Genomic DNA, 17,536 nt, shown 5'->3' with positions numbered 1-17,536 from the left:
TAACTAGTCTTCACATTACTAGTCTTCACATTACTAGTCTTCTCATAACTAGTCTTCACATTACTAGTCTTCACATTACTAGTCTTCTCATAACTAGTCTTCACATAACTAGTCTTCTCATAACTAGTCTTCACATTACTTGTCTTCACATTACTAGTCTTCACATTACTAGTCTTCACATTACTAGTCTTCTCATAACTAGTCTTCTCATAACTAGTCTTGGCATTACTAGTCTTCACATTACTAGTCTTCACATTACTCTTCTTCTCATAACTAGTCTTCTCATAACTAGTCTTGGCATTACTAGTCTTCACATTACTAGTCTTCTCATAACTAGTCTTGGCATTACTAGTCTTCACATAACTAGTCTTCACATTACTAGTCTTCACATTACTAGTCTTCACATTACTAGTCTTCTCATAACTAGTCTTCACATTACTAGTCTTCTCATAACTAGTCTTCACATTACTAGTCTTCTCATAACTAGTCTTCACATTACTAGTCTTCTCATAACTAGTCTTCACATTACTAGTCTTCACATTACTAGTCTTCACATTACTAGTCTTCACATTACTAGTCTTCTCATAACTAGTCTTCACATTACTAGTCTTCTGATAACTAGTCTTCACATTACTAGTCTTCACATTACTAGTCTTCTCATAACTAGTCTTCACATTACTAGTCTTCTCATAACTAGTCTTCTCATAACTAGTCTTGGCATTACTAGTCTTCACATTACTAGTCTTCTCATAACTAGTCTTCACATTAGTAGTCTTCACATTACTAGTCTTCACATTACTAGTCTTCACATTACTAGTCTTCACATTACTAGTCTTCACATAACTAGTCTTCTCATAACTAGTCTTGGCATTACTAGTCTTCGCATTACTAGTCTTCACATTACTAGTCTTCTCATAACTAGTCTTCTCATAACTAGTTTTCACATTACTAGTCTTCACATTACTAGTCTTCTCATAACTAGTCTTCACATTACTAGTCTTCACATTACTAGTCTTCACATTACTAGTCTTCTCATAACTAGTCTTCACATTACTAGTCTTCACATAACTAGTCTTCTCATAACTAGTCTTGGCATTACTAGTCTTGGCATTACTAGTCTTGGCGTTAATAGTCTTCACATTACTAGTCTTCTCATAACTAGTCTTCTCATAACTAGTCTTCTCATAACTAGTCTTGGCATTACTAGTCTTCACATGACTAGTCTTCACAAAACTATTCTTCTCATAACTAGTCTTCTCATAACTAGTCTTCACATTACTAATCTTCACATTACTAGTCTTATCATAACTAGTCTTCTCATAACTAGTCTTCACATTACTAGTCTTCTCATAACTAGTCTTCACATTACTAGTCTTCATATTACTATTCTTCTCATAACTAGTCTTCTCATAACTAGTCTTCCCATTACTAGTCTTCACATAACTATTCTTCTCATAACTAGTCTTCTCATAACTAGTCTTCACATTACTAGTCTTACCATAACTAGTCTTCTCATAACTAGTCTTCTCATAACTAGTCTTCACATTACTAGTCTTCTGATAACTAGTCTTCACATTACTAGTCTTCACATTACTAGTCTTCTCATAACTAGTCTTCACATTACTAGTCTTCTCATAACTAGTCTTCTCATAACTAGTCTTGGCATTACTAGTCTTCACATTACTAGTCTTCTCATAACTAGTCTTCACATTACTAGTCTTCACATTACTAGTCTTCACATTACTAGTCTTCACATTACTAGTCTTCACATTACTAGTCTTCACATAACTAGTCTTCTCATAACTAGTCTTGGCATTACTAGTCTTCGCATTACTAGTCTTCACATTACTAGTCTTCTCATAACTAGTCTTCTCATAACTAGTTTTCACATTACTAGTCTTCACATTACTAGTCTTCTCATAACTAGTCTTCACATTACTAGTCTTCACATTACTAGTCTTCACATTACTAGTCTTCTCATAACTAGTCTTCACATTACTAGTCTTCACATAACTAGTCTTCTCATAACTAGTCTTGGCATTACTAGTCTTGGCATTACTAGTCTTGGCGTTAATAGTCTTCACATTACTAGTCTTCTCATAACTAGTCTTCTCATAACTAGTCTTCTCATAACTAGTCTTGGCATTACTAGTCTTCACATGACTAGTCTTCACAAAACTATTCTTCTCATAACTAGTCTTCTCATAACTAGTCTTCACATTACTAATCTTCACATTACTAGTCTTATCATAACTAGTCTTCTCATAACTAGTCTTCACATTACTAGTCTTCTCATAACTAGTCTTCACATTACTAGTCTTCATATTACTATTCTTCTCATAACTAGTCTTCTCATAACTAGTCTTCCCATTACTAGTCTTCACATAACTATTCTTCTCATAACTAGTCTTCTCATAACTAGTCTTCACATTACTAGTCTTACCATAACTAGTCTTCTCATAACTAGTCTTCACATTACTATTCTTCTCATAACTATTCTTCTCATAACTAGTCTTCCCATAACTAGTCTTCTCATAACTAGTCTTCACATTACTAGTCTTCTCATAACTAGTCTTCTCATAACTCGTCTTGGCATTACTAGTCTTCTCATAACTAGTCTTCACATTACTAGTCTTCTCATACAACACCAGACTAGTTATTACATATGAAGACCAGCCTCAGAGGAGTTGGGTTAAATGTGGAAGACACATTTCAGTTGAATACATTCAGTTGGACAATTGACTAGGTATCCCCCTTTCCCCTTTCTCTTGAGCTGGAGAAATGTAGGAAAAGGTGAGGACTGAGGAGAGAAACATGGAGGAGGAGAGAAGAAGGAAGACTACAGGTAGATGACAAACAAACACATGGACAGAATGAAGGAAGAACCCAACAAGTAAGACAAAAGAAAATAGAAAAACAGAGAAGAAAATAAATAAAAAGTAGATGGTCTCACGTTCAAAGTCAAGGAATACTATTGTGCCATGCTCTAGTTCGGAGCAAGCCAGCACTTTCAGGAGGTTACCCATGAGTCTCCTAGAACAGAGAGAAGGGAGAAGAGGAGTGTGTGGGTGATGAGGGGGAGGTGCGAGGGACGTGTGTGTGTGGTGTGGGTGGGGTAGGTGTGGGTGGGTTGGTTGGTCGGGTGTGATGGTGGCATACTCCGTCCAGGTATGTTGTGGTTGCGGGTGGTGTTGGCATGGCAACGTGGACAGACAGATCACTCTCCCGTCTCACTCTCTGTTTAGTTTTCTTCTAGCTCTCTGCTGTCCAGCTTCTCAGTACTAGAGGACTGCTGGGTACATCTGTCTAGCTTCTCAGTACTAGAGGACTGCTGGGTACGTCTGTCCAGCTTCTCAGTACTAGAGGACTGCTGGGTACGTCTGTCCAGCTTCTCAGTACTAGAGGACTGCTGGGTACATCTGTCCAGCTTCTCAGTACTAGAGGACTGCTGGGTACATCTGTCCAGCTTCCCAGTACTAGAGGACTGCTGGGTACATCTGTCCAGCTTCCCAGTACTAGAGGACTGCAGGGTACATCTGTCCAGCTTCTCAGTACTGGAGGACTGCTGGGTACGTCTGTCCAGCTTCTCAGTACTAGAGGACTGCTGGGTACGTCTGTCCAGCTTCTCAGTACTAGAGGACTGCTGGGTACGTCTGTCCAGCTTCTCAGTACTAGAGGACTGCTGGGTACGTCTGTCCAGCTTCTCAGTACTAGAGGACTGCTGGGTACGTCTGTCCAGCTTCTCAGTACTAGAGGACTGCTGGGTACGTCTGTCCAGCTTCTCAGTACTAGAGGACTGCTGGGTACATCTGTCCAGCTTCTCAGTACTGGAGGACTGCTGGGTACGTCTGTCCAGCTTCTCAGTACTAGAGGACTGCTGGGTACATCTGTCCAGCTTCTCAGTACTAGAGGACTGCTGGGTACGTCTGTCCAGCTTCCCAGTACTAGAGGACTGCTGGGTACATCTGTCCTGCTTCTCAGTACTAGAGGACTGCTGGGTACATCTGTCCAGCTTCCCAGTACTAGAGGACTGCTGGGTACGTCTGTCCAGCTTCTCAGTACTAGAGGACTGCTGGGTACATCTGTCCAGCTTCCCAGTACTAGAGGACTGCTGGGTACATCTGTCCAGCTTCTCAGTACTGGAGGACTGCTGGGTACATCTGTCCAGCTTCCCAGTACTAGAGGACTGCTGGGTACGTCTGTCCAGCTTCTCAGTACTAGAGGACTGCTGGGTACATCTGTCCAGCTTCTCAGTACTAGAGGACTGCTGGGTACATCTGTCCAGCTTCTCAGTACTAGAGGACTGCTGGGTACGTCTGTCCAGCTTCTCAGTACTAGAGGACTGCTGGGTACGTCTGTCCAGCTTCTCAGTACTGGAGATATGCTGGGTACATCTGTCCAGCTTCCCAGTACTAGAGGACTGCTGGGTACATCTGTCCAGCTTCCCAGTACTAGAGGACTGCTGGGTACTTCTGTCCAGCTTCTCAGTACTAGAGGACTGCTGGGTACATCTGTCCAGCTTCTCAGTACTGGAGATATGCTGGGTACATCTGTCCAGCTTCCCAGTACTAGAGGACTGCTGGGTACATCTGTCCAGCTTCCCAGTACTAGAGGACTGCTGGGTACATCTGTCCAGCTTCTCAGTACTGGAGATATGCTGGGTACGTCTGTCCAGCTTCTCAGTACTGGAGATATGCTGGGTACATCTGTCCAGCTTCCCAGTACTAGAGGACTGCTGGGTACATCTGTCCAGCTTCTCAGTACTAGAGGACTGCTGGGTACATCTGTCCAGCTTCTCAGTACTAGAGGACTGCTGGGTACGTCTGAACTATTATATAGTCTCAACTATCCATATAGTCTGAACTATCATCACTATCCTCTGTTTATTGTGATGTCAACAACTTAAATGAAAGATGAACTAAACTACAAAGGGATCATGGACATGGGGCTTATGAGGACTGATTGGTTCGGTCCAGGAGGTCCAAGAATGAGTGAGGGTAGAGAGGTTCTGACCATGACAAACACCACAACACAACGACACTCCAAATCACCATGAGCACATCCACAAGCCCATCGTTCACCTTTGACCTCCACCCTGCACAACACACTGATACAGACGTCAAACACACACATATGCATGCACATAACAACACTCACTTACTTTCAAAGTCCAGGAAAAAATGTGGACAGTTTTCTAAATCCTTGCCAAGGACCTTAATGAGGTTCCCCATGGCTGCAACCTGGACGGGAGAGAGATAGACATACAGTAGAACTAAACCCAACCTGGACTGGAGAGAGACAGACTAACAGTAGAACTAACCCCAACCTGGACTGGAGAGAGGTAGACTAACAGTAGAACTAACCCCAACCTGGACTGGAGAGAGATAGACATACAGTAGAACTAACCCCAACCTGGACTGGAGAGAGATAGACATACAGTAGAACTAACCCCAACCTGGACTGGAGAGAGACAGACTAACAGTAGAACTAAACCCAACCTGGACTGGAGAGAGACAGACTAACAGTAGAACTAAACCCAACCTGGACGGGAGAGAGACAGACTAACAGTAGAACTAAACCCAACCTGGACTGGAGAGAGACAGACTAACAGTAGAACTAAACCCAACCTGGATTGGAGACACAGACTAACAGTAGAACTAAACCCAACCTGGACGGGAGAGAGACAGACTAACAGTAGAACTAAACCCAACCTGGACTGGAGAGAGACAGACTAACAGTAGAACTAAACCCAACCTGGACGGGAGAGAGACAGACTAACAGTAGAACTAAACCCAACCTGGACTGGAGAGAGACAGACTAACAGTAGAACTAAACCCAACCTGGACTGGAGAGAGACAGACTAACAGTAGAACTAAACCCAACCTGGACTGGAGAGAGACAGACTAACAGTAGAACTAACCTCAACCTGGACTGGAGAGAGACAGACTAACAGTAGAACTAAACCCAACCTGGACTGGAGAGAGACAGACTAACAGTAGAACTAACCTCAACCTGGACTGGAGAGAGACAGACTAACAGTAGAACTAAACCCAACCTGGACTGGAGAGAGACAGACTAACAGTACAGAGAAATGCTTTTGTATGTTATATTGTTGTAGGAACCGTGTTATTTTAACATTCCTCTCATCTAATCACCTTTCCTGACCTATCGTCTCCCCTAGTTGTTCATCTGTCCTTGTAAACTGTGTGGTTCGAGCCCTGAATGCTGATTGGCTAACAGCCATGGTATATCAGACCGTATACCACCGGTGCGACAAAACATTTATTTTGACTCTTCTAATTACATTGGTAACCAGTTTATAATAGCAATAAGGCACCTCAGGTGGTTTGTGGTATATAGCCAATATACCACGGCTAAGGGCTGTGTCCAGGCACTCTGCGTTGTGTGGTGTACAAGAACAGGCCTTAGCCGTGGTGAATTAGCCATTACCACACCCCCTCGTGCCTTATTGATTAACTATCCCCAGTTATAATGAAACTATCTAGTGATCAATCAATCAATCATCATTGAATCGATCAATCAATCAGCGCATTGTTCATATAAATGCTAGAGAACGTGAATATGTTGGGTCAGTTTTCAAAGGCAGAAAGAAATGTAGCTAACGGCTCTCAGATCAAGGTCTGTTGATAGCAGGTCTAACAGTGTATCTACTGTCTGTTGATAGCAGGTCTAACAGTGTATCAACTGTCTGTTGATAGCAGGTCTAACAGTGTATCTACTGTCTGTTGATAGCAGGTCTAACAGTATATCTACTGTCTGTTGATAGCAGGTCTAACAGTGTATCTACTGTCTGTTGATAGCAGGTCTAACAGTGTATCTACTGTCTGTTGATAGCAGGTCTAACAGTGTATCTACTGTCTGTTGATAGCAGGTCTGACAGTATATTTACTGTCTGTTGATAGCAGGTTTAACAGTATATCTACTGTCTGTTGATAGCAGGTCTAACAGTGTATCTACTGTCTGTTGATAGCAGGTCTAACAGTGTATCAACTGTCTGTTGATAGCAGGTCTAACAGTGTATCAACTGTCTGTTGATAGCAGGTCTAACAGTGTATCTACTGTCTGTTGATAGCAGGTCTAACAGTGTATCTACTGTCTGTTGATAGCAGGTCTAACAGTGTATCTACTGTCTGTTGATAGCAGGTCTAACAGTGTATCTACTGTCTGTTGATAGCAGGTCTAACAGTGTATCTACTGTCTGTTGATAGCAGGTCTAACAGTATATCTACTGTCTGTTGATAGCAGGTCTGACAGTATATCTACTGTCTGTTGATAGCAGGTTTAACAGTATATCTACTGTCTGTTGATAGCAGGTCTAACAGTGTATCTACTGTCTGTTGATAGCAGGTCTAACAGTGTATCTACTGTCGGTTGATAGCAGGTCTAACAGTATATCTACTGTTGATAGCAAGTCTAACAGTGTATCTACTGTCTGTTGATAGCAGGTCTAACAGTGTATCTACTGTCTGTTGATAGCAGGTCTAACAGTATATCTACTGTCTGTTGATAGCAGGTCTAACAGTATATCTACTGTCTGTTGATAGCAGGTCTAACAGTATATCTACTATCTGTTGATAGCAGGTCTAACATTATATCTACTGTTGATTGCAGGTCTAACAGTATATCTACTGTTGATAGCAGGTCTAACAGTATATCTACTGTCTGTTGATAGCAGGTCTAACAGTATATCTACTGTTGATAGCAGGTCTAACAGTATATCTACTGTCTGTTGATAGCAGGTCTAACATTATATCTACTGTTGATTGCAGGTCTAACAGTATGTCTACTGTTGATAGCAGGTCTAACAGTATATCTACTGTCTGTTCATAGCAGGTCTAACAGTATATCTACTGTCTGTTGATAGCAGGTCTAACAGTATATCTACTGTCTGTTGATAGCAGGTCTAACATTATATCTACTGTTGATTGCAGGTCTAACAGTATATCTACTGTTGATAGCAGGTCTAACAGTATATCTACTGTCTGTTCATAGCAGGTCTAACATTATATCTACTGTTGATTGCAGGTCTAACAGTATATCTACTGTTGATAGCAGGTCTAACAGTATATCTACTGTTGATAGCAGGTCTAACAGTATATCTACTGTCTTAGGCAGCTTGTCAGTTTCTTCATATAAAAGGCTGATTCTCTACTCTCCCTTTGTTCTGTCCATGTACCCGATTTTCTGTGATCTTCTCCTGCACTCCGCTCTAGAAGGCAGTGAGGTGTGTATTCAACAAGCCTCCTGAAAACAACAGAGGTCCACTGTGAGACACAGCTGGTACATTTCGTAACCAGCCAAATAGTCTCTTTTCAAAACACTATATGGAACCAAGTGAGCAAGCGATCTCTTGTTGCAGTCAGTGCCACAATTTAAGCCACACCGTGACCGTGATATTTGGTGTCAAAGAGCTATTCTGTTTGAAGTAGGGGATATACAGAGGATGGGAGGGGATGAGTTACATTTACATGTTAGTCACTTAGCAGACGCTCTTATCCAGAGCGACTTACAGTTAGTGCATTCATCTTAAGACCGCTATCTGGGACAACCACGTATCACAGTCATAGTAAGTAAATTTTTACTCAAAGTAGCTATCAGGCGGGTGAGGCGGGGGTTCGAGGGGGGGGGGGGGGGGGGCTGTGGGATTAGTTAAGATACTGTTTAAAGAGGTGTAGGGTTTCAGATGTTTTCAGAAGATGGACAGAGACTCTGCTGTCCTAGCTTCAGGAGGAAGATGGACAGGGACTCTGCTGTCCTAGCTTCAGGGGGAAGATGGACAGGGAATCTGCTGTCCTAGCTTCAGGGGGAAGATGGACAGGGACTCTGCTGTCCTAGCTTCAGGGGGAAGATGGACAGGGAATCTGCTGTCCTAGCTTCAGGGGGAAGATGGACAGGGACTCTGCTGTCCTAGCTTCAGGGGGAAGATGGACAGGGACTCTGCTGTCCTAGCTTCAGGGGGAAGATGGACAGGGACTCTGCTGTCCTAGCTTCAGGGGGAAGATGGACAGGGACTCTGCTGTCCTAGCTTCAGGGGGAAGATGGACAGGGAATCTGCTGTCCTAGCTTCAGGGGGAAGATGGACAGGGACTCTGCTGTCCTAGCTTCAGGGGGAAGATGGACAGGGACTCTGCTGTCCTAGCTTCAGGGGGAAGATGGACAGGGACTCTGCTGTCCTAGCTTCAGGGGGAAGATGGACAGGGACTCTGCTGTCCTAGCTTCAGGGGGAAGATGGACAGGGACTCTGCTGTCCTAGCTTCAGGGGGAAGATGGACAGGGACTCTGCTGTCCTAGCTTCAGGGGGAAGATGGACAGGGACTCTGCTGTCCTAGCTTCAGGGGGAAGATGGACAGGGAATCTGCTGTCCTAGCTTCAGGGGGAAGATGGACAGGGACTCTGCTGTCCTAGCTTCAGGGGGAAGATGGACAGGGACTCTGCTGTCCTAGCTTCAGGGGGAAGATGGACAGGGACTCTGCTGTCCTAGCTTCAGGGGGAAGCTGGTTCTACCATTGGGGTGCCAGGAGACAGAAGAGCTTTGACTGGGTTGAGCGGGAGCTGACCTCCCGTAGGGGTGGGAGGGTCAAGAGACCAGAGGTGGCAGAACGGAGTGCTCAGATTTTAATTTTTTTATTTCACCTTTATTTAACCAGGTTGGCCAGTTGAGAACAAGTTCTCATTTGCAACTGCGACCTGGCCATAATAAAGCAAAGCAATGTGACAAAAACAACACAGAGTTACACATGGGCTAAACAAACATACAGTCAATAACACAATAGAAACATCTGTATACAGTGTGTGCAATTGAAGTAAGGAGGTAAGGCAATAAATAGGCCAATAGTGGCGAAGTAATTACAATTTATCAATTTACACTGGAGTGATATATGTGCAGATGAGGATGTGCAAGTAGAAATACTGGTGTGCAAAAGAGCAGAAAAACAAATATTGGGTTGAGGTAGGTAGTTGGTTGGATGTGCTATTTACAGATGGGCTGTGTACAGCTGCAGCGATCGGTAAGCTGCTCTGACAGCTGATGCTTAAAGTTAGTGAGGGAGATATACGTCTCCAACTTCAGTGATTTTTGCAATTCATTCCAGTCGTTGGCAGCAGAGAACTGTAAGGAAAGGCGGCTAAAGGAGGTGTAGGCTTTGGGGATGACCAGTGAAATATACCTGCTGGAGCGCGTGCTACGGGTGGGTGCTGCTATGGTGACCAGTGAGCTGAGATAAGGCAGAGCTTTACCTAGCAAAGACTTGTAGATGACCTGGAGCCAGTGGGTTTGGCAACGAATATGTAGCGAGGACCAGCCAACGAGAGCATACAGGTCGCAGTGGTGGGTAGTATATGGGGCTTTGGTGACAAAACGGATGGCACTGTTGAAGACATTGTTGAAGACAATTTATTGAGTATGGTGTTGGAGGCTATTTTGTAAATGACATCGCCGAAGTCAAGAATCGGTAGGATAGTCAGTTTTACGAGGGTATGTTTGGCAGCATGAGTGAAGGAGGCTTTGTTGTGAAAAAGGAAGTCAATTCTAGATTTAACTTTGGATTGGAGATGCTTGATGTGAGTCTGGAAGGAGAGTTTACAGTCTAGCCAGACACCTTGGTATTTATAGTTGTCCACATATTCTAAGTCAGAACCATCCGGAGTAGTGATGCTAGTCAGACGGGCGGGTGCGGGCAACGATCGGTTGAAGAGCATGCACTTCGTATTAGTAGCATTTAAGAGCTGTTGGAGGCAATGTGGAGTGTTGTATGGCGTTGGAGTTTGGTTGGAGATTTGTTAACACAATGTCCAAAGAAGGGCCAGATGTATACAGAATGATGTCATCTGCGTAGAGGTGGATCAGGGAATCACCAGCAGCAAGAGCGACATCATTGATGTATACAGAGAAAAGAGTCGGCCCAAGAATTGAAACCTGTGGCACCCCCATAGAGACTGCCAGGGGTCTGGACAACAGGCCCTCCGATTTGACACACTGAACTCTATCTGAGAAGTAGTTAGTGAACCAGGCGAGGCAGTCATTGGAGAAACCAAGGCTGTTGAGTCTGCCGATACGAATGTGGTGATTGACAAGAGTCGAAAGCCTTGGCCAGGTCGATGAAGACGGCTGCACAGTACTGTCTTTTATTGATGGCGGTTATGATATCGTTTAGGACCTTGAGCGTGGCTGAGGTGCACCCATGTCCAGCTCGGAAACCAGATTGCATAGCGGAGAAGGTACGGTGGGATTCGAAATGGTCGGTGATCTGTTTGTTCACTTGGCTTTCAAAGTCTTTAGAAAGGCAGGGCAGGATGGATATAGGTCTGTAACAGTTTGGGTCTAGAGTGTCTCCCCCTTTGAAGAGGGGGATGACCGCGGCCGCTTTCCAATCTTTTGGAATCTCAGACGATACGAAAGAGAGGTTGCAACAATGGCGGCGGAAAATTTTAGGAAGAGAGGGTCCAGATTGTCAAGCCCAGCTGATTTGTAGGGATCCAGATATTGCAGCTCTTTCAGGACATCAGCTGTCTGGATTTGGGTGAAGGAGAAGCGGGGGAGGGGGGGCTTGGGCCAGTTGCTGCGGGGGGGGTGCAGAGCTGTTGGCCAGGGTTGGGGTAGCCAGGTGGAAAGCATGGCCAGCCGTATAGAAATGCTTTTTGAAAGCATTGTGGATTTATCAGTGTTGACAGTGTTACCTAGCGTCAGTGCAGTGGGCAGCTGGGAGGAGGTGCTCTTATTCTCCATGGACTTTACAGTGTCCCAGAACTTTTTGGAATTAGTGCTGCAGGATGCAAATTTCTGTTTGAAAAAGCTAGCCTTTGCTTTCCTAACTGTGTGTATTGGTTCCTAACTTCCCTGAAAAGTTGCATATCGTGGGGACTATTCAAAACTAGTGCAGTATGCCACAGGGTGTTTTTGTGTTGGTCTAGGGCAGTCAAGTCTTTAGTGAACCAAGGGCTATATCTGTTCTTAGTTCAAAATGTTTTGAAAGGGGCTTATTTAAGATGGTGAGGAAAGCACTTTTAAAGAACAACCAGACATCCTCTACTGACGGGATGAGGTCAATATCCTTCCAGGATACCCGGGCCAGGTCGATTAGAAAGACCTGCTCGCAGAAGTGTTTTAGGGAATGTTTGACAGTGATGAGGGGTGGTCGTTTGACCGCAGACCCATAACGGATGCAGGCAATGAGGCAGTGATTACTGAAATACTGGTTGAAAACAGCAGAGGTGTACTTAGAGGGCAAGTTGGTCAGGATGATATCTAAGAAGGTGCCCATGTTTACGGATTTGGGGTTGTACCTGGTAGGTTCCTTGATAATTTGTGTGAGATTGAGGGCATCCAGCTTAGATTGTAGGACTGCCGAGGTGTTAAGCATATCCCAATATAGGTCACCCAGCAGTACGAACTCTGACGATAGATGGGGGGCAATCAATTCACATATTGTGTCCAGGGCACAGCTGGTTGCTGGGGGGGTGGGGGGGTGGTGGGGGGGTCTATAACAAGCGGCATCAGTGAGGGACTTATTTCTGGAGAGATGGATCTTTAAAGTAGAAGCTCGAACTGTTTGTTCATAGACCTGGATAGTATGACAGGACTCTGCCGGTTATCTCTGCAGTAAATTGCAACACCGCCCCCTTTAGCAGTTCTGCCTTGACAGAAAATGTTGTAATTGGGGATGGAAATGTCAGCATTTTTGGTGGCCTTCCTAAGCCAGGATTCAGACATAGGACATCAGGGTTAGCGGAGTGTGCTAAAGCAGTGAATTAAAAAACTTAGGGTCGAGGCTTCTGATGTTAATATGCATGAACCCAAGGCTTTTCCGGTTGCAGAAGTCAACAAATGAGAGCGCCTGGGGACACACAGGGCCTTGGTTAAACCTCTACATCACCAGAGGAACAGAGGCGGAGTAGGATGAGGGTACGGCTAAAGGGTTGGGGTGTAGGGTTTGAGCATAGCCTGAAGGTAGGGAAATGGCAGTTCCTCTCGCTGCTCCGTAGGCCAGCAACATGTTGTTGTAGGGGATGCGTGCTTAGACTGTAAGCCGGTGGAGTGTGAGGAGGAGCAGGGTGACTTGGGAGAGAAGGCAGATGTGGAGTCTAACGTCATCATCAGTACAGACAGCTTTCAGTTTATGAATTTTGATTTTAAAAGGGCCACTAAGTAGTAGAAGGCATTAGTATTAAACTGCTCTGTATTCACTGATACAGGCTCCTATGAGTTCATCCCACCAATGGATTGGAGCTAGGGGCCGCAGGTATCCTAATCGTTAGAGCGTTAGGCCAGTAACCTGAAAGGTTGCTGGATCGAATCCCCGAGCATGACAAACTAAAAAATATTTTGTTCTGCCCCTGAGCAAGCCAGTTAACCCAATGTTCCCCGGGTGTTGAAAACGGGGATGTCGATTTTGGCAACCCCCCCCCCCACCCCTGCCCTGCACCTCTCTGATTCAGAAGGGTTTGGGGTTAAATGCGGAAGACACATTTCAGTTGAAGATATTCAGTTTCCTAATTTGATTCTAGATCTAAGAGAATCTGGAATTTAAGATATAGTTAACAGTTGCCCTGTCCATTTCACTGGGAGGGTCATTTATAGCTAGCAGGTTATGAGATGCCACCATCCTGCAGAGGCCTCTTTTTAGCTGTTGCACAGCAGAATGGGTGTTTCAATGCAGAGAGAGAGAGAGAGAGAGAGAGAGAAACACAGAGACAGACAGACAGAGATGTGGGTTGGGGTGTAGTGAGAAAAGAAGAGAGTTACACTGGTGTAAACGACAAAAGTGTTGAAAAAAACAGGACTTGCGAGAGAGAGAATTCGGAGTCATCATAGCATTAGACTAATTTAGACCAGACTCTCTCTCTCTCTCTCTCTCTCTCTCTCTCTCTCTCTCTCTCTCTCTCTCTCTCTCTCTCTCTCTCTCTCTCTCTCTCTCTCTCTCTCTCTCTCTCTCTCTCTCTCTCTCTCTCTCTCTGTCTCTCTCTCTCTCTCTCTCTCTCAATCTCTCTCTCTCTCTCTCTCTCTTTCTCTTTCTCTTTCTCTTTCTCTCTCTCTCTCTCTTTCTCTCTCTGTCTCTCTGAGTTAGATAAACCAAGGTTTAAACTGAGAGTCTGAGTTAGACAAACCAAGGTTTAAACTGAGAGTCTGAATTAGACAAACCAAGGTTTAAACTGAGTCTGAGTTAGACAAACCAAGGTTTAAACTGAGAGTCTGAGTTAGACAAACCAAGGTTTAAACTGAGTCTGAGTTAGACAAACCAAGGTGTTATTAACTGAGCTGACATCAGTAGAAAGCTGGGCATTATTTCATACCACAAATACTGTTAATGTGCAGAACACACTGAGTGTACAAAACATTATGAACACCTGCTCTTTACACTGAGTGGACAAAACATTATGAACACCTGCTCTTTACACTGAGTGGACAAAACATTATGAACACCTGCTCTTTACATTGAGTGGACAAAACATTATGAACACCTGCTCTTTACACTGAGTGGACAAAACATTATGAACACCTGCTCTTTACACTGAGTGGACAATACATTATGAACACCTGCTCTTTACACTGAGTGGACAAAACATTATGAACACCTGCTCTTTACACTGAGTGGACAAAACATTATGAACACCTGCTCTTTACACTGAGTGGACAAAACATTATGAACACCTGCTCTTTACACTGAGTGGACAAAACATTATGAACACCTGCTCTTTACACTGAGTGGACAATACATTATGAACACCTGCTCTTTACACTGAGTGGACAAAACGTTATGAACACCTGCTCTTTACACTGAGTGGACAAAACATTATGAACACCTGCTCTTTCCATGACATAAACTGACCAGGTGAATCCAGGTGAAAGCTATGATCCCTTATTGATGTCACCTGTTAAATCCACTTCAGTCAGTGTAGATGAAGGGGAGAAGACAGGTTGAAGAAGGATTTTTAAGCTTTGAGACAATTGAGACATGGATTGTGTATGTGTGCCATTCAGAGGGTGAATGTGCGGGACAAAATATTTAAATGCCTTTGAACAAAGTTACGGTAGTAGGTGCCAGGTGCAATGGATTGTGTCAAGAACTGCAACGCTGCTGGGTTTTTCACGCTCAACAGTTTCCCGTGTGTATCAAGAATGGTCCACCACCCAAAGGACATCCAGCCAACAAGACACAACTGTGGGAAGCATTGGAGTCAACATGGGCCAGCATCCCTGTGGAACGCTTTCGACACCTTGTAGAGTCCATGACCCGACGAGTTGAGGCTGTTCTGAGGGCAACAGGGAGGGGGGTGCAACTCAATATTAGGAAGGTGTTCTTAATGTTTTGTACACTCAGTGTAGAATGAAGGTGGATGCACACACACACACACACACACACACACACACACACACACACACACACACACACACACACACACACACACACACACACACACACACACACACACACACACACACACACACACACACACACACACACACACACACACACACACACACACACACACACACACACACACACACACACACACACACACACACACACACGCTGCTGTTCTCTGCCGAGGCCAGGTACATCTTGCAGTCTAACTCCTGCATATGAGCACAACAAACGTAAAATGACTGTGATGATGTAACACAGAAACTCACGGGATTATGATCCAACGGCTTGTTTTAGGATTTATGATCCAATTGCTTGTTTTAGAGAGTTGAAATATTAGCTGTATCTCCATATCTCAGCATAGTGGGAAGCGGTGGTCTGTCAAGTTCCTGTATAGTACAGGAAGCTTCCACTGCACTCTCCCCTACCTCTCTCTCTCCCCCCACTTCTCTCCCCCCTCTACTCCCTCCACTCTCTCCCCACTCTCTCCTCCCCTCCCTACCTCTCTCTCTCTCCCCCCACTTCTCTCTCGCTCTCCCTTTCTCTCGCTCCTCCCCCTCCCTTTCTCTTTCTCCTCCCCCTCCCCATCTCTGTTCCTCACCTCTATCTCATTCACCCCCCCCCCCCCTCTCTCTACCCATATGCAAGGTCTCTGTGGTATCTTGGTCTCAGCTGTGGTTGTCTCTCTCCTCCCCCCTCCTTTCTTTTCTCACTTGTTCTTACCGTTTCTTGTGTTTGTCCTTATAGAGCTCTTCACTGCATCAACTAGGGCCTCTCAGCTCAACACCCACACGACAGCATCAACTTCCACCACCTAGAGAGAGAGAGAGGGAAGGAGGGGGAGGAGGAGAGGGAGGGGCGGGGAGAGGGAGCGGTTGGTTAGCATAAAGTACAGTCGTTTGTGTCTGCATAACGTGAGGTTAAGTGCAGGTTAAAATGATAATGTGAGGTTATTATTATTATTATACAGGTTAATCTGGAAAGTGTGAAAGAGAACCTATTGAAGGTTGAACTTTGTATGGGATGTCTGTGAATACATTGACAAGGAAGTAGTAGTGATAATAATACAGGAAGTAGTAGTGATAATAATACAGGAAGTAGTAGTGATAATAATACAGGAAGTAGTAGTGATAATTATACAGGAAGTAGTAGTGATAATTATACAGGAAGTAGTACTGATAACAATACAGGAAGCACTAGCAATAATAATACAGGAAGTAGTACTGATAATAATACAGGAAGTAGTACTGATAACAATACAGGAAGCACTAGCAATAATAATACAGGAAGTAGTATTGATGATAATAATACAGGAGGTTGTAGTGATAATAATACAGGAAGTAGTAGTGATAATAATACAGGAAGTAGTAGTGATGATAATAATACAGGAGGTTGTAGTGATAATAATACAGGAAGTAGTAGTGATAATAATACAGGAAGTAGTAGTGATAATAATACAGGAAGTAGTAGCTTGAAGTCATGGATGTAATTGTATACCATTGTTAACATGCTGTAAATGCATGCATCTGCACTCCAATCCAGGAGACATTCAACCTCCACTACATCCATTTCACACTCTTCACTTCCCCTAGGTTACATGACAGGGATGATCCCTTTCAAGGGAAGGTGTGAACAAGCACACAGGCGAGGACACATCTTCTCAGTTTGGACATCAGCAAAATCCTTCATTTTCACACTATAGTAACAGGAGCCTGTTCATACCGGTCTCAGCTCAGTGGTTATAGCTCACGACCTCACACTACACACTAAACCCTCTAATCTAGTGTCTACCGTAACTATTGACACTATCCATGGTGGTGTTGCATCATACCAAAGAGAGAGATGGAGAGATTGGGAAAGAGACCGGCGAGGAAGAGAGCTAGAGAAAAGAGAAAGGAAGAGATGGAGAGAAAGAGAATGGCTTTGATAAACTGTTGCTAAGGAAACAAGCATGGCAACTGCGAGGCAGAGAACTTTCTGAGCTCTCGATTAGCCTAGCGACAACAAAACACTAAACATATTTCTCTCCCAGATGGACAGACAGAGAGGACAGAGGTTGAAAAAGAGGAACAAAGGGAAGATGGAGAGAGTGAGACAGAGAAGGAGGCAGAGAACTTTCTGAGCTCTCGATTAGCCTAGCGACAACAAAACAC

General features: G+C 44.2%; 1 protein-coding gene across 2 annotated transcripts in view; it reads right to left on the bottom strand.

Moving 5' to 3' along the window:
* The window catches only part of fam49al (family with sequence similarity 49 member A, like), a 90,200-nt gene that overhangs the window by 29,527 nt on the left and 43,137 nt on the right, over positions 1 to 17,536 (bottom strand). The window contains exons 2-3 of one of the 2 annotated variants that reach the window (XM_071369023.1): positions 16,107 to 16,197; positions 5,162 to 5,240 (exon numbers count right to left, since the gene is read on the bottom strand). In XM_071369023.1, coding sequence (XP_071225124.1) covers positions 5,162 to 5,231 — 70 coding nt within the window. In that variant the 5' untranslated portion in view covers positions 5,232 to 5,240; positions 16,107 to 16,197. Of the gene's footprint in view, positions 1 to 2,953; positions 3,034 to 5,161; positions 5,241 to 16,106; positions 16,198 to 17,536 lie in introns of both variants that reach the window. The other variant, XM_071369022.1, reaches the window with a different exon arrangement.

The sequence above is a fragment of the Salvelinus alpinus genome, chromosome 26, assembly GCF_045679555.1.
Source record: "Salvelinus alpinus chromosome 26, SLU_Salpinus.1, whole genome shotgun sequence".
Classification (NCBI taxonomy): domain Eukaryota; kingdom Metazoa; phylum Chordata; class Actinopteri; order Salmoniformes; family Salmonidae; genus Salvelinus; species Salvelinus alpinus.
The sequence above is the reverse complement of the archived record's forward strand: the minus strand, read 5'-3'. Positions and strand labels throughout refer to the sequence as shown.